The sequence below is a fragment of the Schistocerca americana genome, chromosome 1 (assembly GCF_021461395.2).
Source record: "Schistocerca americana isolate TAMUIC-IGC-003095 chromosome 1, iqSchAmer2.1, whole genome shotgun sequence".
NCBI classification, from domain to species: Eukaryota; Metazoa; Arthropoda; class Insecta; order Orthoptera; family Acrididae; genus Schistocerca; species Schistocerca americana.
In genome coordinates, this window is record NC_060119.1 from 86,478,508 (window position 1) to 86,501,177 (window position 22,670).

Consider the following 22,670-nt stretch of genomic DNA (forward strand, 5'->3'; position numbering starts at 1 on the left):
ACAAGGAGATCAACTAACAACTGTTTTTAAATGCTACACGACATTCAGAACTTAGATATCTATCTTGAAAAATTGTTTGATGGAACTGGAAAAAATCTTGAATAAATTGAATTTGAAGATTTCCTATGAACATTATCTCACTAAAGTAAAGGCGATTTTTACAAGGTGATGCATGGCTCACTTGATAACATCAGAGAATGGTAATCAGGTAACCTTATGGTGTTTTTTTCCCCCCCATTCAGTTTGAATACCTGCATCATTTAAATATGAAATTCATCAATATGAAAATTGTGCGTCTTCTACTTTCTGTTTCATATAACACGCATAGTTAATGTAAACTATTAATTATTGGTATTTTCTAAAATATTGTAAATTAAGATTGTTTAAATTAATTAATGATCTTTTATAAAATACTGATAATTAAGAATTTATATTTGCAATTAAAACTGGAATTTTACATGCAATATGTCATTAGGAACAAGAGGACATGCATCTTTCATAAAAAGTTATAATCAGATACACAGTAATTAGTATATATTTGAGGAATTTTATATATATAAATGATGGAAGTATTAGTTTTGAATGGAAAAAATACCACAATGAGATTCAAACCAGCTTTCATTATTTGGTTGCCATCCTCCACTGGTGCCGACTAAGCCACCCACTCATGAAAAATTGCATAAATTTTAGTGAATTAAGGTTTCCTGGAAAACTTAAGTTGGTTTTGAGAGTTACATCAAAGAACCTTCAGTGATTGATGTTTGAGATCTGAACTTCATATACCATAAATATTTTTAAAAAATTACAAAAATCTGATTGCCAGGTGATCTGCTTAGTTTCTCCTGTTTGTGTACAATGCTCAGAACTGTCAGAAAAGAGACAGTTACCATGTGTGTTGTGCTTGCATGAATATGTGTGTGTGTGTTTTCTACCCTAGTACAAGGCCTACTTTTCATAACATTGTCATAGAAGTCCTTATCTGAGATGTTCAACTTGTGCATCACATTGACTTGAATGTTGATTGTATCATCAGGGTGTTTACCCTTCATGTGAGTTTCTGCGTTAGTCACTTTGTGGTAGATTTGTATTGATAACAGAAGTTTTGTAATTCATGATGATTTTTCCAGAAAATAATTGCCCATATTTTGTATTTCAGTCAAGTTGTGGCAGACATTCACACTGCCTGCTCACAACGGACTGGTAAAGTGGACATCTGTTGTTTACGGTTGTCAGTTCCAGCTGCCACTGTAGTTACCATGCTGATGTCGTTATGCCAGTAATAAAATCAGTCTCAGAACTTTCTGGACAGAAACAGTCTATATCCATTTGAATCTGGTTACTGTATTCGAGCCTTGGCCTCCCCTCTACAATCTGTAACACCTGCTCCTCCTGCACATGCACTCACTCACTCACTCACTCCCTCGCTCTCTTTCTTCGTCTGTTACCAAAGTGCCATTTCCTTGGTGCCTTCTTTTAATCAGGTTGTGTCATGTGATTCAGTTCTCCTCATTAGTTATCCAGTTTACCCATCTACTTGTCAGCATTCTTCTGTACCACCAGATTTGCAAAGCTATTATTCCCTTTTTGTCTGAACTGTTTATTGTCCATTTTTCACATCTGTAAAAGGCTGCTTTCCAGACATATACCTTCTGAAAAGACTTGACTTTACATTTGATTAACAGTTTTCTAGTTTCAGGTGTACTTTCCTACGGGTAACTATTACCAGTGTGTATTTTATATCCTCTCTATTTCGACCATCATCAGTTACTTTGCCACCAAATAACAAAACTCATCTAATGGTTTTAACTATATTCCATTACGCTTGTTTTATTTTTGTTGCTGTTCGTCTTATAACCTGTCTTCTAGGTGCTTTCCATTCCATTTAGCTACTCTCCGAAGTCCTTTGACATCTGATAAAATTAGTGTCATGAATAAACTTCAAAGTTTTTATTTATTCTGCCTGAACATCAGTTACCTTCACATATTTCTTCTTGGTTTTCTTCAGACCTTGCTCAATATACAGAGTTTATAACATTGCCTCACTTCTGTGCCCTTCCACTGTTATAACTGGAGTCTGTAGTCTGTATAAACTGTATATAAGCTTTCGCTCCCTGTATTTTATTTCTGCTACCTTCAGAGTTTCAAATGGTGTAATCACTTCAGCACTGTCAGAAGCTTTCTACTACTACAAACTCCATGAATGCGCCTTTCTGTAACCTTCTAAGATAAATCTTACGGTTAGCATTGCCTCATAAGTTCCTATCTTTCCCCAGCCATTGCCCAAACTTATCTTCTCTGAGGACCGCCTGTACCAATTTTTCCATTCTTATGTAAACAGTTTGTGTCAGTATTTTGCAAGCATAACTTGGTAAACTAATAGTTTGGTAATATCCATACCTGTCAGCACTTGCCTTTTTGGAATTGGAATAGTTACAATTAAGTCTGAGGGTATTTTCCATGTCTTATATCTTGCTCACCAGGTAGAAAACTTGTCAGGGCAGCATCCTGAAAAACAAAGAAAACTAAGAGCTTTTTTTTTTTTTTTTTTTTTTTTTTTTTTTTTTTTTTTTTTTTTGAAAACTTTGGAAAGTCAGGGAATTTTTGCATTTTGTCTAAAACCCCTGGAAAAAGCTTGGTGTCTCATTTGATTTTGGGCGGAGGCATTTACTTACCTTCTGCTTGGCTTGATGCAGAACTGCACTTCACTATTCACCCTGAGCTTGGTGCTGTGCAACTGACCTACACTGGGTTTTTGGCATCCCCCACCCCTCCCCTCACTCAGTCCAGTGGAGCAGTTAGTAAGCCAGTGCCGGACTGCCTAAACCCAGATGAGCTTAGTGGAGTTTTATTGTTGTTGGCATGGAATGGCTTGCACCACCACCTCCACCACCACCACCACCACCACCACCTAAAGAGAAGGCCACGGCATGCTGGGTGTGATATCACCTAGAGAAGGTCAAGCTTGACAAGAGAATGCACGGGCAGAATCGAGGTGCATGGCCTGCAACCTTTCTCAAACAATTTGACAAAAGCAATTCAGTAAAAAAAATTGATTTATATGTTGATTGAAGCTTTGTCAGCTTCATGTTGAAACGCCAATCATTTTGTTAATGGTCATAGTTTCTGTGATATTTCCTATATAAATATTTCATATATAAATAACAAGTTTGAAAACGTTGCAACAAAAAATAGGGGCTGCTAGGACTATGTGTTTGGTGCATGTTACACCATATGTTGCTGTGAATGAAATTTACTCATTGAATTTTTCTTTAGACTTGGGAGGGGGTCTCTGTCTCCGATCTCGAGAAAATGGATTTTAAGCAGCATGTTCATTTCTGATCGCATGAACACAGGAATGAAATATTCATAACATCCTTCATATCTTGTACTTGTTTGAGAAATTTTATGACATTTTCGCCAATGATAGCATACAAAGAGAAGACTGTTTTGCCATATGGTGAACATACAGAATTTTACCCCCCCATGAACCATGGACCTTGCCGTTGGTGGGGAGGCTTGCGTGCCTCAGCGATACAGATGGCAGTACTGTAGGTGCAACCACAACAGAGAGGTATCTGTTGAGAGGCCAGACAAACATGTGGTTCCTGAAGAGGGGCAGCAGCCTTTTCAGTAGTTGCAGGGGCAACAGTCTGGATGATTGACTGATCTGACCTTGTAACATCAACCAAAACGGCCTTGCCGTGCTGGTACTGCAAACGGCTGAAAGCAAGGGGAAACTACAGCCGTAATTTTTCCCGAGGACATGCAGCTTTACTGTATGATTAAATGATGATGGCGTCCTCTTGGGTAAAATATTCCGGAGGTAAAATAGTCCCCCATTCGGATCTCCGGGCGGGGACTACTCAAGAGGACGTCGTTATCAGGAGAAACAAAACTGGCATTCTACGGATCGGAGCGTGGAATGTCAGATCCATTAATCGGGCAGGTAGGTTAGAAAATTTAAAAAGGGAAATGGATAGGTTAAAGTTAGATATAGTGGGAATTAGTGAAGTTCGGTGGCAGGAGGAACAAGACTTCTGGTCAGGTGAATACAGGGTTATAAATACAAAATCAAATAAGGGTAATGCAGGAGTAGGTTTAATAATGAATAAAAAAATAGGAGTGTGGGTTAGCTACTACAAACAGCATAGTGAACGCATTATTGTGGCCAAGATAGACACAAAGCCCATGCCTACTACAGTAGTACAAGTTTATATGCCAACTAGCTCTGCAGATGATGAAGAAATTGATGAAATGTATGACGAGATAAAAGAAATTATTCAGGTAGTGAAGGGAGACGAAAATTTAATAGCCATGGGTGACTGGAATTCGTCAGTAGGAAAAGGGAGAGAAGGAAACATAGTAGGTGAATATGGATTGGGGGGAAGAAATGAAAGAGGGAGCCGCCTTGTAGAATTTTGCACAGAGCATAACTTAATCATAGCTAACACTTGGTTCAAGAATCATGAAAGAAGGTTGTATACCTGGAAGAATCCTGGAGATACTAAAAGGTATCAGATAGATTACATAATGGTAAGACAGAGATTTAGGAACCAGGTTTTAAATTGCAAGACATTTCCGGGGGCAGATGTGGACTCTGACCACAATCTATTGGTTATGAACTGTAGAATAAAACTGAAGAAACTGCAAAAAGGCGGGAATTTAAGGAGATGGGACCTGGATAAACTGAAAGAACCAGAGGTTGTACAGTGTTTCAGGGAGAGCATAAGGGAACAATTGACAGGAATGGGGGAAAGAAATGTAGTAGAAGAAGAATGGGTAGCTCTGAGGGATGAAGTAGTGAAGGCAGCAGAGGATCAAGTAGGTAAAAAGACGAGGGCTAATAGAAATCCTTGGGTAACAGAAGAAATATTGAATTTAATTGATGAAAGGAGAAAATATAAAAATGCAGTAAATGAAGCAGGCAAAAAGGAATACAAACGTCTTAAAAATGAGATTGACAGGAAGTGCAAAATGGCTAAGCAGGGATGGCTAGAGGACAAATGTAAGGATGTAGAGGCTTGTCTCACTAGGGGTAAGATAGATACTGCTACAGGAAAATTAGAGAGACCTTTGGAGAGAAGAGAACCACTTGTATGAATATCAAGAGCTCAGATGGCAACCCAGTTCTAAGCAAAGAAGGGAAGGCAGAAAGGTGGAAGGAGTATATAGAGGGTTTATACAAGGGCGATGTACTTGAGGACAATATTATGGAAATGGAAGAGGATGTAGATGAAGATGAAATGGGAGATAAGATACTGTGTGAAGAGTTTGACAGAGCACTGAAAGACCTGAGTCGAAACAAGGCCCCGGGAGCAGACAACATTCCATTAGAACTACTGATGGCCTTGGGAGAGCCAGTCATGACAAAACTCTACCATCTGGTGAGCAAGATGTATCAGACAGGCGAAATACCCACAGACTTCAAGAAGAATATAATAATTCCAATCCCAAAGAAAGCAGGTGTTGACAGATGTCAAAATTACCGAACTATCAGTTTAATAAGTCACAGCTGCAAAATACTAACGCGAATTCTTTACAGACGAATGGAAAAACTGGTAGAAGCGGACCTCGGTGAAGATCAGTTTGGATTCCGTAGAAATGTTGGAACACGTGAGGCAATACTAACCTTACGATTTACCTTAGAAGAAAAATTAAGAAAAGGCAAACCTACATTTCTAGCATTTGTAGACTTAGAGAAAGCTTTTGACAACGTTAACTGGAATACTCTTTCAAATTCTGAAGGTGGCAGGGGTAAAATACAGGGAGCGAAAGGCTATTTACAATTTGTTCAGAAACCAGATGGCAGTTATGAGTCGAGGGGCATGAAAGGGAAGCAGTGGTTGGGAAAGGAGTGAGACAGGGTTGTAGCCTCTCCCCGATGTTATTCAATCTCTATATTGAGCAAGCAGTAAAGGAAACAAAAGAAAAATTCGGAGTAGGTATTAAAATCCATGGAGAAGAAATAAAAACTTTGAAGTTCGCCGATGACATTGTAATTCTGTCAGAGACAGCAAAGGACTTGGAAGAGCAGTGGAATGGAATGGACAGTGTCTTGAAAGGAGGATATTAAGATGAGCATCAACAAAAGCAAAACGAGGATAATGGAATGTAGTCAAATTAAATTGGGTGATGCTGAGGGGATTGGATTAGGAAATGAGACACTTAAAGTAGTAAAGGAGTTTTGCTATTTAGGGAGTAAAATAACTGATGATGGTCGAAGTAGAGAGGATATAAAATGTAGGCTGGCAATGGCAAGGAAATCGTTTCTGAAGAAGAGAAATTTAACATCGAGTATAGATTTAAGTGTCAGGAAGTCGTTTCTGAAAGTATTTGTATGGAGTGTAGCCATGTATGGAAGTGAAACATGGACGATAACCAGTTTGGACAAGAAGAGAATAGAAGGTTTCGAAATGTGGTGCTACAGAAGAATGCTGAAGATAAGGTGGGTAGATCACATAACTAATGAGGAGGTATTGAATAGGATTGGGGAGAAGAGAAGTTTGTGGCACAACTTGACTAGAAGAAGGGACCGGTTGGTAGGACATGTTTTGAGGCATCAAAGGATCACAAATTTAGCATTGGAGGGTAGCGTGGAGGGTAAAAATCAAAGAGGGAGACCAAGAGATCAATACACTATACAGATTCAGAAGGATGTAGGTTGCAGTAGGTACTGGGAGATGAAGAAGCTTGCACAGGATAGAGTAGCATGGAGAGCTGCATCAAACTAGTCTCAGGACTGAAGACCACAACAACAACAACAACAGAATTTTTTCTTTCTGGGATATAGCAGAAGCTAGAGTTTTTATTGTATTTTTTTCAAATCAGTACTGTAATTTTTTAAGAGTTGTGTACAGCTAGTGTAAAGAGAATTTCCTAGTATGAAAAAATATGGAATTTCTCTCTTTTTGTTACTCTTAGCCCACACAGTGAAACTTATACAGGGTGTTCAAAAAGTCTCTCCGCAGTTCCGTACAATTGTTAGCCATGCACGCTTATGCCGCAGTGAATATACCGAAATGAAACTCGGTGAAATACAAGTTATTAATTTATTGAATATTCATTTTTACTTACAAATTGTCACATTAAACGTTGAGTGTCCCCTCTTTTGTTGAATACACAATTCAATTCGTCTAATCATGTTTCCAAACACAACCTGTAACATTTCTTCTGTAATAGATGCAGTGAAAGTGGATATTGCAGTTTTCAATTCATCAATGGTTTTTGGATGGTTTTTATAGACAGTTGTTTTTGCTCTACACCAGAAGAAAAAAGTCAGGTCGTGTTAGGTCAGGCGATCATGGAGGCCAAAGTCCCTGTGAAATTATGTGATCAGCAAAAACATTAGCAAGCAGTGACATTGAAACGTGAGCTGTATGCGCGGTTGCACCATCTTGTTGAAAATAACCATTCAGTATTTCACTTAACACAAAATCTCCTATGAATGGGTACAGAATATCACTGCAGTATCGTTGTGCATTTATTGTTTCGTTGAAAAATATGGGACCCACAACTCGATGTCTAGAAATTGCAATCCAAACTCCTATTTTCACATAATGAATTTGTTCCTCATGAATACACAATGGATTTGCAGTACTCCACATATGAGAATTTTGTGAGTTCATGTACCCAGATAAATGAAACCACGTCTCATCAGTGAAAAATGTTTCATTAAGAATATCCCTTCCATTTTGTTGAATGAAATTTTTGAACCATTGACAATAATGCAGTCTCTTGCCATGATCAGTATTTTTCAGTTCTTGCATGACTGTCACTTTGTATGGGAAAAGTTCTGATTTATTCCATACAGCTGTGTGGGCCATTTCGACACTAACATCGATTTCCTGGGCGAGTTTTCTTACTGATTTGTTACAACTCATAGACATTTTATCAGAAATATCGAGTAGTTTATCCTCAGACAAAACACTAGGACGACCCCTTCTCGGTGCATCTGTCACTGAACCCGTACTTCGAAATTTCTTAATCAAATCTTGCACAGTATTGCGATGTGGGAGTGTTGTCTCCAGGAAAACTGAATTAAATGTTTGACGAGCTGAAACTGTGTATTTACCACCAGCTTTGAACACTTGTTAGACTAAAAACACACGTTCTTCAATGGTTAGTATTTTAACAGTGACGAAAACGAAACAAAGGAACTAAACTTAAGCGTTCACATCAACACGTAAAGACACACACCAATGATACTACTGATGCTGGCTGAGATAAACGAAACAGTGGAATGTTGGGAGAGTCCACTTGAAGGGAAGTAACCCAGGCAGGTGAACAGTCATCGGCAAGCGCGGCTAACAATCATACGGCACTGCGAAGAGTCTTTTTGAACACCCCATATAAGTGTTTTATTTCTACACTTCAGTTATCTTTGACATGTGAACAATTACAGCAAATAGTGCAGCAGCTTTCCACACCTATTCCTGTACAGAGTGATGGAGTGAATCTTGTTTCTACAAATGTCTCTTAATTCACCAGTGAAAGATACTTTTATGAATAGTTGGGAAGGTTCTGCAAGTTGTCAGTTTTCTCACAGCTCCAGATTTATGAAAGAGTTTTACTGGGTCAGTTCTAGTCTGCATCAAAAATGCAGAATTGTTTTATTAGAAATAACATATTTGATGTCTGTCTGTCACAAATAAGGTTATGGAAACAAGGTAGTCATTAATGAACTGCTTGAGATAGTTCATTGTTATAAATATAGATAATTTATCTGTAACACATCAAAGGTAATTAAGGTGAAGACTTTCACCTCATCACTCTGGATAGGTATAAGAACAAAAAGTTTGTGTACTATTTGCTATAAATAATTTTCATATTTCTCAGGTGGAGAACAGGAAGAAAATCCTTTGGTAAGTTTGTTGGGATGTTCACTATTAAAAATAAGATGGGTTACACGATTCCACCAAAACTTTAACAGAACTGGTGATTTATTTTGGTCTGAATTGCTAACCTTTTCTTATTTGAAGAAGAATCATCAAATATGAGTTTTGTTGACAGGTTTAATTTTGCTTATTTTGCCAAAACACATTATAATTTAATCAAAGTCACCTTGCAGTAGGTGTTGCGACAGAATCCTGAAACAGACTGTCTCATTAAACAAGCAGTGAGTTACCAAAGAGGTCAATAGCACACGGAAGATCTCATTGTGTCTGTTTACAGTGACACGAGAGAAAAAATGTTGTGTTTTTCATATTAGCAAATTCTCTTTTCACTAGCTGTCCATGACTCAAAAAAAATTACAGCACTGGCCTGAAAAAAATAAAATAGAAACTTTAGTGTCTGCTGTATTGCTGAAAATAAACTTCTGTTTGTTCACCATATGGTGAAACACTCACCTCTTTGCATGCTGCCATTGACCAGAATCGTTTTGAGATCTCAAATGGTTTACAAGATATGAGGGATGTTATGAATATTGCATTCCTGCACTTGTGCAATTGGAAATGAATGTGCTACTTCAAATCCATTTGCTTGAGATTGGAGACAGATAGACCTCCCCCCAAACCTAAAGAAAAAGTCAATATCTAAATTTCATTCACAGCAACATATGCGAAATATGCACCAAACACAAAATCATAGCAACCACTATTTGTCATTGAAACATTTTTGAACTTGTTATTTATATAGGGAAATATCACAATAACTATGAACATTAGTAAAATGATGGGCATTTTACCATGAAGCTGACATATGAAGTTACAAGAAATGTAAAAATAGTTTTTTTTTTTTTTTTTATCAAATAGATTCTGTAAAATTGTTTGAGAAAGATTTCAGGGCATGTGACTTGATTCTGTCAGCATAGCGCCTCACCGATCTGGCCCACTCTGGGTGACGTCAGTGTCACACAGAGTGCAGCGCAACCTTCTCTTTAGGTGGTGGTGCTTGCACACACATCACTGCAGCCTGGCTGTGCTATTCTCATTTGTTGTCGTGATTTTGTGTGTTTGTGACACAATGTGACCAGCAAGGATCTGTGATAAGTAATTGGTGTGGTTTACATTGACATCTGTTCAAATGTACTGCCTGTCTTGCTTTGCTAACATGGAGTTATCACAGAGAGAATCCATTTATTTTGAACCAGGGATACTAGAGCATGATAGGTTTGAATACAGTACATTTTTTGGACATATATCTAAAAATTACAGTATTACATACCTATAGCTATCAGTCTCATTGCAATGTGTATGAATAAGATCTTCACGATCTTTAATGGTAGGCATTAAATAGTGTAATTAGAACACTAGCAAGCAACTGTTGGGCTTTGGTTTGTGGCTGTTGGCTTAGTTAACATAGAGCCTGCAGAGGAATACAAGTGGCCAGAGTGTGCGTGGTGGCTTTGGGAGTAGATGCCTGGTGCACAGGGGCGAGGTGACTCTTTGTGTCATCTCTGTCTTTACAGGCTAACATTTCCGATGCTGCTGTGGGTCTTAGTCAATATAAATTACTTTCAAACAAGAGAAAATCCAGGATGGAATGTAACAATATAATGAAAAGGATAGTTGCTACACACCATATAGCGGGAGATGCTGAGTTGCAGATAGGCACAACAAAAATACTGTCACTAAATAAGCTTTTGGCCAACAACGCCTTTGTCAGAAATAGACAACAGATGTACACATACACTCACGCAAATGCGACTCACACACACATAACCACAGTCTCTAGCGGCTGTGGTCAGACTACGAACTGCAACAGCAATAGCAGTGCATGATGGGAGAGGCAACTGGGTGGGATAAGGACGAGGCTGGGGCAGGGAAGGGGAGGGATGCAGAGTAGAGATGGGGGGCAATGAATTGCCATTGGGAAGTGTGCAGGGAGGAGGTGGAGAGAGGGTAGGGCAGCTAGGTGCAGTTGGGAGATTAGACAGTGGGTGGGGCAGAGAGTGGGTGGCTAGTGGAAAAAAGAGGGAAATAAAAAGACTGGGTGTGTTGGTCAAATAGAGGGCTGTGTAGTGCTGGAATGAGAGTAGGCTAGATGGTTGAGGACAGTGACTAATGAAGTTGAGGCCAGGAGGGTTACGGGAACATAGGATATATTGCAGGTGGAATTCCCACCTGCACAAGTCGGAAAAGCTGGTTTTGGAGGGAAGGATCCATGTGGCACAGGCTGTGAAGCAGTCATTGAAATGTAGAATGTCTTTTTGGGAGGTGTGTTCAGCAACAGGGTGGTCCAGTTGTTTTTTGGCCAGTTTGTCGGTGGCCATTTGTGTGAAGAGACAGCTTGTTGGTTGTCGTGCCCACATAGAATGCAGCACAGCACTCGCAGCTTAGCTTGTAGATCACAAGACTGGTTTCACGGATAGCCTTGCCTTTGATGGCATAGGTAATGTTTGTGACCATACTGGAGTAGGTGGGTGGTGAGAGGATGTGTGGGACAGGTCTTGAATCTTGGTCTGCTACGTACCTCCAATTACATGCGCACAAGGAAGATTTTATTCTCTCACTTTGGACCCACATCCTCACTAGACTGAGACATGTCTGAAAAATTCAGTGTCTGGTTCATACTCCATGAAATGACTCCTCGCTCAGCAGTATAGGCAGACATGCCTTGTGCAATCATACAAGGGAAAGAACTAGGCTACTAGTTAGGTTACAGTGTCTGTATCCATGCCAATCACTGCAAATGGCCATGGCTCCAATGCTACTGGATCAGACATAGCCCTTGCAGGGCCACCAGCCATCTCAGATCGCACTCAACTGATCATTAACTCTGACAGTGGAAAGGGTGATCCTGTTGGTGTCCTCAATTCAGCAAGTGCACTGGAAAATAATGTTACTAGTTTCAATGAAGAAAAGTAGTATTTCTAATTAGCTTCCATGTATTTTTAGTCTGCTGCAATGCAGGCAGGGAACGTGTCATGCAATTGTGGTGTGTCCTAGCAACCAGATGTAATGCTGAGGCAGTCACATCAAACATAAATAAGTTGGATCTCGGAAAGTGGACATCAGGTAAGAATCAAAAAAGCTCTTGGTGAATGTGACATATTGGGGAAAGGTATCTAGACATTTTTATCCAAAACTCTGGATAAATTGCTCCTGACTTATTTCTTTATGAAGCACAACCCACATTTAGTCCCAGAAGTGGAAATTAATGCCAACCCTGGAAAGAGACAGTTAGGCATAGCATTGACACATCTAACTATCTTAATTTTTTTGGTTGTCATAAGGCTTCACAGTATAGGAAATTCTCGGAGAATGTGATGGGATCGCGTTTGCATCAATCAGTTCTGGATGATGATCATTGGGGTCAAGAGTGGGCATGAAAATGTGAAGTGATTTATTGAGGTTTCTCAAAGCAGATAATGTACAGCTTCCAAAATGCACTTGATAGTTATAGTGACACAGTAGCAGAGAAAAGGTCAGCTGAGAAGTTCTCAAAAGAAATTGAAAGAAAGATGAAAGTGAGTGAAAACAGCCAAGAGGACTACAGAGTATCAAAACAAAACTTGTGGAAAGTGCAGAGAGACACATTTCTCAGATTGAAGTAGTAGTACTATCACTAAAAAGCACCTGTTTGTCACTACACTTAATGTCCATGTATGCGTTCTTATCAGATTAGTCTGTTACCGTGTCTTCCGTAACCCTTTCATTCAAATGGTGTCTGGACATTATTTTAAATCTCTTTGTAGAAGGTGTAATTGTTTGCTAAGGTACATAATGCCCTTCACTTTTATGTCAAGTGTGCCCCCAACAGCTGATTTTTCCTTGTGTTAATGTTTTTTAATAATGTTTAAAAATAATGTTTTACTTTCTTTGCAACCTGCTCACATTCTACACTGTACAATCACATTAATGTGACCACCTGTCAGAAGCATGAATACACTTCCCAAGAATAGACGCATACTTGTTGATCCATTCTGCCTTCCAGAATGATGAAATCACCCAAGGAATGCCATGAAAATATTCCTCAGGCCATAAAATTCACTTCTCCGGCCTATCCAATGGAGCATAAACTTGATTCATCTGGAAAGGCTACCTGTTGCCATTTAGTGGACATCCAGTTGCTGTATCAGCCTGCAAAATTCCAGCCTTCGTTGCCAGTGAACAACAGTCAGCATAGGTACACGCTCAAGGCACCTGCTGTGGAGGCCCATACGCAGCAATGTTCACTGAATTGTTGGTGACGATACACTATTGGTGGCCCCTTGGTTCATCTGGGTGGTCAGTTGCATGTCTATTTGCCTTTACAGATCTCTGCATCCATCGTTCACGCTCTCCCCCCCCCCCCCCCCCCCCCCCCCCCCCCCCACCACTTAATCTATGGTCAGTGGTGCACCACAGTTCCCTCAGTGCCAGTTTTTTATATAACCATTTTGCCAGGGGCTAGGTATACTTTAACCACAGTGGCACATGAACAGTTAACAAACTTAGCTGTATCAGAAATGCTTCCAACCTTGGCCTGAAAGCCAATTATCGTGCCCTTTGGATGCCAAATAAATCGTTCCATCCCTGCATTACAATGACTGCACTGTTTTTTTGTGTCCATATTATGCTTTGTATACTTGCCCCTACTAGTGCTGCCACCTGCAGTCTGTGAGTGATTATTTCACATTAACATCAAACGTAGGTGATCCATGCAATTTCCCGGTGCTTTTTTTTACATTGTCGTATCCTGGTAATTATATGAAAAGAAACCATGTTCCTTTTAAAGTTTTTTTTTCTTCTTTTAAGTCAGAGTGTAGCCCCCATTATGTTCCTATACATTGACAAAATTTGTAGATTTTGTCATAAAATCGATCAAAATTGGTTAGGGTCTAAGCACAGTGCGACTCCATAAAACTGAAAAATTGCGTGTGTGTGTGTGTGTGTGTGTGTGTGTGTGTGTGTGTGTGAGAGAGAGAGAGAGAGAGAGAGAGAGAGAGAGAGAGAGAGAATGAAAGTAACTATTGATAATATGATGTAAATGGATAGATAAAAAAATCGACTCACCAAGTGGCAGCAGAGAAAAACACACACACACACACACACACACACACACACACACACACACATTTTCTCCTTTAATCGGTTAATGCAATCTTTCATGTGCTATCCAAGCATTTATACTGAATCTTGTTTTTTGTAGCTACTGGATTCTCTGCTGCCCTTTGAATGGACAACTGAGAGGTTATACAGGGTAGGACCTTTACTGTACAAAATAGAAAAGTGAGCAATGTGGCTAGTAGGTAGGTTTTCCCTGTCCAGTACTTAATAGCAAACCCCATTTTTCCTTGTGCTACCTGATAAGTCACCCAGCCCTGTTGACAAGATTTTGTGAACGCTTTTGTAACTTCGCAGAAACACTCAGCTGATGGAAAGGCACAACGTCTTGCACAGGAGTGGGGTGGTTTAAATGGAATATGCTTTATATAGGTTCTTATGGAATTTTAAGGGGGACTGCAGTCAAGAACAACTTTTCACAGTGAGTGTGTGTGTGTGTGTGTGTGTGTGTGTGTGGGGGGGGGGGGGGGGGGGGTTCTTCACGTCATAGAAATAAATTCCAGTATTACTAAAAGTTGTTGAAACTGAATATTGCATTGGGCTATGGTGGAAATTTTGTTAATTTTTCCGCCAATATCTTTGTGGAATTATCCTCTTTATTAGTGTGCCTTTTTCATAGATCAGTAATGCAGTGAACAGGGATTTTAAGAAACATCACTCATGTGAAATACACTAGTCACCTACTGGAGATGTATTTTGACAAATTATCAGTTTCGTATATGCCAGAAAGAGTTGATTACATGTATCATGGAGCAATGTTGTAAGTCCTGACCGTAAGGTAGGATCGGAAGGAAAAAGTCTGTGTCAACTGCTGGATATACACAGCCAGTGAAAGCGCAGTGGACAGGTGATGTGTGTCGAAGCAATATTGTCACATTGTCAGGTCAGTATATCACGCCCTCCAAAATTGTAACACATGTTGAAGAATACGGCAAATATTCCGACAGTCATGATTGTTAATTCAATTAAAGCTGTGCTGTTAGGTCTGAACCTAACCACAACATCGTAATTCGTGACATATACAGAAGAAACAAATGTATGTAACAATAAAGATTGTTAATTTAATTTTTGTAAGTAAAACTGTGGTAATCCATCCTGACCTAGCCTTTGCAGGTCAGTCTGTTAACACAGCCAGGTATTTTAGCTTTCAAATTTGTTAGCTTCGCCACCTCACAACCACACTGTTACATTCCAACCTTATGTAAATCTCGGGGTAGGCTTATATAGATCAGTTTATCACCACAATCAGCCTTCTTAACCCTCACATTTCTTGGCATCGCCAATTTACAGCCAAACTTCACAGTCCAGTCAGATATTTATGACAACAAAGATTAGAAATTTAATTGCTGCTTATTATACTTGCAGAAATTTAAGCTGTGCTGTTAGGTCCCAGCCTGATCAACACCTCATAATTCATGATATATTCAGAAAAGAAAGTCAAGTACTTGTGACAATAGCAAAGAGGAGTATGATTTCCATTTTGGCACTAGAAATTCATTGCCTCTTTTCTTGCCTGTCATTGGCTATGCGAAACTGGCCCATTGCCAACCTTTGAACAGCAGAGAAACAGCACTGTGATTGTTGCTGGTTTTGATCTAGACTTTATCCCCAGAAAGAAGTTTGCACTTTACAAATTCACCAAGAGGTTCAATATCAATTACTTGAAGTATTTCTTGAAGTGTGCAATTAGCTCAAAGAAGTCTTTTTGGCAGAACTTAATATACAGTCCTTAATGGGGTAAGTGCAGCCTAATATAAAATTCATCTAACTCTTGATAGTGTATCTGTACAATTACCTAATGTGTAAACACAAGTTAAGAGCTTAAATGTCATAATTGGACTCCATAAAGAGTATTGTTTTTCCATTGTGGGAGGTGGTGATTAAGTAAATGTATGAAATGGATTTAATTACACCCAAATTAAAAGTCTGATGTATTTGTTGACCAAAGTTAGTTAATTAATAAGTGCCTATTGGATATTGTACATGTGTGTTCCCATCTTAAACTATGAACCAATCAAGTGTTTGTACTGACATTAATAATATAGTACAAAAAGATCTAGTGTAAAGTTTTGCTTCTGTTTTGCTGTGAAATATTTATCTGGCTTCTCATACAAGTTAACAACTCTATTATTTTCAACATTTTAGTAGTCTTGTAGCAGATTGCTTTTTTGTGCTGCTTATGAATGAATGTAATAAGTTTGAAGATGAAAGAGCAGAATGTAAACAGCTAGTAAACAGTGTCATGCAAAGGTGAAGGCAGTTCAGTATAATAATGTAATAGTAAGAAGAAAAATTTACTAAATGTAAAATTATGATCACCAGAATAGTTTATCTATTTTACTCTAGCTCACCTACAGTTTTTGGATGGACGTAAATGTGCACTTCTCTCTGGTACAGGTACTGTTTATTTTGAACGCTGTTTTGATGAGGGTGTGAATAGGTTAAAGTCAAAAATAATTCTGTTCTGAGTTCCATTTTCTTGATAGTACTTGATTTTTGTGCCATTTAACCCTGCCTTCTTTTGCTTTTTCTCCATTTGTATACACATAACTTGCCATCAATGTATATTGGCTTCTTTTGTTTCATGCATTTTGTGTGGTTTTTTTTTTTGTATATTCCTATTCAAATGCACATTATCTTCTTTTCAGGTTACTTTCTTATTGTCCCTACTTTGAGAAAGCATGATAAATATCGAAAACAAATGTCATCATGATAAACAATTTTCAGAGTTCAAAGATTAATGCCTGGGAATGAAATATTGTATTGTTTCAGCACATCTGATGACAATCTCCTTAAAAATATAGAACTATTCGACAAACTGTCCCTGAGGTTCAGTGGAAGGGTATTGTTCATCAAGGATGTTATTGGTTCAAGTGAGATATGCTGTTGGAGTTTCTATGGCCACGGAAAGAAGGTTGCAGAAGTTTGCTGCACATCAATTGTGTATGCAACAGACAAGAAACACACAAAGGTAATATTTTGTCTTTTATCTGTCAAGCCATAAATTAATCACCTGGGAGCAGGCCTCATTTTGTAAGTTTTCCATTTCTTTAGAAGAGCTTATTGCTCCTCATTTCACCTACAGAATACATTAATGAGCCCGAAGATTGTGATCAAAATCCACAGTGAATTTGAATGCCACCTAGTAGGGTTCAGGGCATGTGGTGTGGTAAAGAAATTATATAAGCAGAGCAGAAAAGAATGGGAATCATTTTAGCGACTATAAAGGCCACAGATTGGGAAATCCACTGACATAGTGACATTGATAAAGGGTACCACTCACTGGAAAGCAGAAGTATTGAGTTGTTAAGTGCACAAAAAAGATTGCCCACTTTTGGAGTAACCCCTGTTTGACTACAGCGCCCGCGCGCGCGCGCGCGCGCACACACACACACACACACACACACACACACACACACACACACACACACACGCCTACGCCTCTGCATGGTGTCAGATGGACTAACAGTAACGGCTCGAAACTATTCTCGTGCTACTGTCATGAGCATCTGTGGAAAGTGTTTGAAGAATGGTGAAACCACGAGTTGGTAAAAAGGTATTGAGCATCTACACTTCATCACAGGTCATGGAGGTCAGAGGCAATCTTTGTCAGATCTGATGGCAAATTACAATGCTGGCGCATCCACAAGTGTTTTGGGGCACACTGTTCAACAAAGATGGTGAAACATTGGGCTCTGCAGCAGACAAGTCCTGTGTGTTCCCATGTTGACCCAACAACATATTTCAGTGCCATGGAGTCATTGAGTTTGGACCTTGGATTAGTGGCTACATGTCACCTGGTCAGATGAATCATGTTCCTTGTTGCACCAGGTCCACGGTGATGTCTGAATACACCATCATTCAGGTGAACAGCTGTTTGAAACTTGCGCTGGACCACAGACATAGGCCGTGGGGCAGTAATATGCTATGGAGGTAATTCACCTCTGCTTTCATGGACCTGTGGTAGTAATTAGAGGCACCACGATAGCTGTGGACTACATGAGCATTATTGTGGACCATCTTCATGCCTGATGTCTTCTCCAGTGGTGAAGGCATTGACGGGCAGAATAACTGCCAATGTCACAGGTCAAGAATTGAGCTGGAGTGATTCGAGAAGCTTGATAATCGTTTTGTGTTGTTGGCCACCAAATCTGAAGCCAATGAAACACATCAGGGATGCTACTAGACACCAACTCCACACCCATAAACCAAAATTTATTCGTATTGCATGATCTGTCTGTAGACATCTGGTGCCACATCCGTCTGTAAACGAGTGAAGTGCTTGCCAAATCGATGGCATGCAGAATTGCTGCTGTATTTTGGCTCAAAGGGTGATCAACACGCTATTAAGCAAGTGGTCATGGTGTTTTGGCTCATCGATATGAATACAATATCACAAGTACATTCATCTATAGAGCTAACATAATTTCCTTAACAGCTTGATTCTTCATTAATTCGTGAATACTAATAAACAATTTTCAATAATGATAGAAGCTAAAGAGATGAGTTAAAATTTGTGCCACAGCCAGGACTTGAACCCGGATCTCGTGCTTACTAGGCAGATGTGCTACTGTATTTACTCAAATCTAAGTCGCAGTTCTTTTCCGGTTTTCGTAATCCACAAAACCACCTGCGGCTTAAAATCGAGTGCAAAGTAAGCGGAAGTTCTGAAAAATGTTGGTAGTTGTGGCGGCACCTAACTTCTACCGTTTATGTAGCGCTACATAGGTGTGTTTTGCAGGCACAAAGATAAATACTGGCGCCAAAATCTCTGCGTCAGTAAATAAATTAAAAAAAAAGGTAGAAGACGAGCCTTTTTTCTCTGCCCGGAGTTTTGACCACTGCATTTTCATACATTATCCAACGAAGTAAATAGAAATTCCGTATTGTTTGTCTTTGAATGTAGCAGCCTTTCAAATATTCGTAGCAACAATAATAAATTTCTTTACACAAAAATACCAACAATGCACAAGGCTTTAGGATTGTTGCACGAGTTGATATACTGGGGCTCATTAAGATTTCACGAAGCGGCACCTGTTGCATTGTGGAAGTTTGTGAAGTGCTTGTTGGTGTTAGTGAACCATTTTTGAAGCACTTTCATTATAGTGCAGTGCTTGTTGGTGTTAGTGAACCATTTTTGAAGCACTTTCATTATAGTGCCAAATTCAAAAGAGGGGGGGGGTTATTTCTTTTTCGGAACAAAGTTCTAATTGTGCTGCAGGTCTGCAATACAGGATTGATGAGAGCAACGTCAGGCGATGGCGACTGCAGAGAGAGATCAGGCGATGGCAACTGCAGAGAGAGAAATTATTTGAATGTTCAAGTAGCAGGAAAGCATTTAGTGGGCCAAAGTGTGGCCGATATCATGCACTAGACGTGATTTTAAATGAATCTGTTAAGCAACAGCGTCAGAAATTCCTGCCTGTGAATGCTGAAATTTTAAAACTTAATGCACATGAAATTGCTAGAGAGAAAAAAATCGAAAAATTTAAGGCTAGTCGCAGCTGGATTGATCTGTTTATGAAGCGCTGGGGTTTTTGACTTCGGAGGCGAACTTCAGGTGTACAAAAGCTGTTGAAGAATTATGAAGCGCTGGGGTTTTTGACTTCGGAGGCGAACTTCAGGTGTACAGAAGCTGCTGAAGAATTATGAAGAAAAACTTGTGGAATTTCAGCGCTTCGTAATCAGACGGCGCACAGAAAAGCAATACCTTCTTGGTCAGATATCAAATGCTGACCAAACTCCCTTATATTTTGACATGCCATCAAATTGTGCAATTGATGCCAAAGGAAAGAAAGGCATAAGTGTTCTTACATCAGGGGGTGAAAAAAAGCAGATGTCTGTCATGCTGGCTTGCACAGCAGATGGACGTAAATTACACCCATTCATAGTTTTCAAGTGGAAGACTTTACCAAAATCGGAAGTGTTTCCAAAAACTGTAATTGTACGAGCAAACGAAACTGGGTGGTTTTCGGAGGACATGATGCTGGAATAGATTAGGCGTGTGTGGAATTGTTGTCCTGGTGCAATGCTTGGTTTACGCAGTCTGCTGGTATTAGATGCGTACACAGGCCATACAACACCTGCAGTAAAACAAAAATTAGGAGAAAGCAAAACGGACTTGGCAGTAGTTCCAGGTGAGATGTCAATTCTGCAACCACTTGATGTCTGTCTGAATAAACCATTTAAGGACAAGCTCAAACGCATATACACAGACTGGCTTTCGAAAAGCAACAGACAACTGACACCAACAGGACATGTAAAACGCGCAAGCTTGTCGCAAATGTGCCAATGCATTTATGATGCATGGAAGTGTGTTCCAAATCAGACTGTGCAACAAGCATTTAAAAAAATGTTCGATATCCAATGCACTAGATGGTACAGAGAACAATGCTCTGTATGAAGCAGTGAGCAACAAAGAATCGAGTGATAGTGATTCAAAATCATGAGTGATATTTTAAACATTTCACATAAGATGTATCACAAACCTAATAAAATTTTGTTTTAAATTTCAGTGTTTAATTTCTAAGTTATTTTCATTCTTTTTTTATAAGGGTTGCTACTCTGCATTGCACAGGATAGAAAAGCATGGAGAGCTGCATAAAACCAGTCTACGGACTGAAGAAGATGACGATGACAACAACAACACACTCTGAATTTGAAGTCATCACTAAAAATCTACTATGAAAATCTGACTGGCAAGACTGTTTGGGATATTTGTCAATATGGCCAACTCTACATTCTGAATTTTTTCGTACCTGTGACAAAAGGTGGTTGCTAATAGGAACGTTTGTGAATCATGACTCACATGCAGTATTCTTTTCACCATAAGAATAATACGAATGTAAACATTATGCCATGTATCCTTTCGTGTTTGCTGTTATCACATTTAAATCCTGTCTGCCTAATAAACTATGAAACTAGAGTGAGACAACAGCAAACGCAGAAGAATATACATATCGTGTCATGTTTATATTTGTATTATTCTTATGCTGAATAGTGATAGTCAGAAATGAAGCATGGCAACTGACTAGATTTTTTAAATCTAAGATGACTAATTTCTGTGCAGAATGTAATGTACTAAAGAGGTGTCTGCAAACATTTTCAAACGGAGAAAAATTTTCGCTAAAGTCTCGTTCAGAACATCTTCTATCATACACAGTCTATTATTTGTTCTTGTTATCAAAGAAAGCAGCAGTGTAAGTAACAACAAATAGCAGTCTCTTGCCATTATTTCACTAATGAGACAATTCCTCTCTTTTTTTTATTGTAAGCGGCGGTAGCGCGCACAAAAGCAAGCCATGCCGCGAGCGGCGACAGGTCGTAAACACTCATTATCAGAATGCGACAAACAATGCATGACACAGCACAATAATGCATTTTCAGCTTACAAGGGGAGGCCGCCAATTGTGAAATTCAGATTTGATTCATACTGCGCATAATAAAAGCTCATGGCCAGAGGTGTAATGTGGCAAAGCACCAAGATGCACTTCTCAGCCGTTGTCGAGAAAATCGACAGTTAAAAGAAACCGTTGCAGTGAAATACTCTCTACGATTAATAATTCTCTACAGCGTCGTGGCGCAGCGGTAAGCGCCATTAAGTTTTCCGCAAACAAAGTTGTGTTTGACAAATGTTATTAATTGTATTCATAATGTTAACCAAGCATAGTTAACGGAAGACATAGAAACGATATTCCGAAACGAATACGTATAGCGTAAGTCAAACGTTCGAATTAGAATAGAGACCCCACGAACACAAATTTGCTGTGGCAGGTATGAAATATAAACTCCGTTACTTGCTCGTTACACTTGAATGACAGATGTTGAATGGGCTGAACAACGGCTGAGAAGTGCATCTTGGTGCTTTGCCACACTACACCTCTGGCCATGAGCTTTTATTATGCGCAGTATGAATCGAATCTGAATTTCACAATTGGCGGCCTCCCCTTGTTAGAGTGACGCAAACACCTATAACAAAGAGAACAGCACTTACCGGATCAAAGCAAAATAAGCAATCGATTCAACCCAGACATAGCACATGAAAAAGGAATGGTGCCCGTATAAATACAGATGGAGTGCCTGACACATAGCAATGGCTACCTGGTAAAGCTCAACTGCTAAGCTTATGACTCGAACCAAACTACTGTAGCTGTATCTTCATCCATTGGACCTAAATTGTCTCTCATGCTACAATGGACTAACTTCCTTTCGATTTGGAGGTGCGGTCTAAAACTTTTCTCTCCCCTTGAATTTCGAGTCACAAATTTCAGGTGTGACGTAAATTCAGGAAAATTTTTTTTCCTTGATTTCGAGTCTCTCTTTCAGGTGCGGCTTAGATTCTAATAAATACAATAACCATCACAACACTATAGCAGTTTGGTTGGACAGACTACCCCAGTCTAATGACCTCCCTAACAGACTTCAATTCTCGCCTTCAGTGAAGTTTGTGTTGGGGAGGGCATTGGACTATGGTAGTTCGTGCAGCTTGTTGGCCATACTACTACAGTAATGTGATGGTTAGCACATCTGCCTAGTAAGCAGGAGGTCCAGGCTCATGTCCTGGCTGTGACACAAATTTTAATTCATCTTTTCAGCTTCTATTATTATTATTATTATTATTATTATTATTATTATTATTTAAGATAAAGTTGAGACTCATATGTCTCAAGGAAATTGTAATTC

The 22,670-nt window shown here is 39.3% G+C and overlaps 1 protein-coding gene across 1 annotated transcript in view; it reads left to right on the plus strand.

Annotated features, from left to right (window-relative positions):
• Positions 1 to 22,670, plus strand: part of LOC124548452 (BTB/POZ domain-containing adapter for CUL3-mediated RhoA degradation protein 3) — a 101,446-nt gene that overhangs the window by 59,041 nt on the left and 19,735 nt on the right. Inside the window, exon 4 of the mRNA XM_047125176.1 lies at positions 16,761 to 16,959. Coding sequence (XP_046981132.1) covers positions 16,761 to 16,959 — 199 coding nt within the window. The remainder of the gene's footprint in view (positions 1 to 16,760; positions 16,960 to 22,670) is intronic.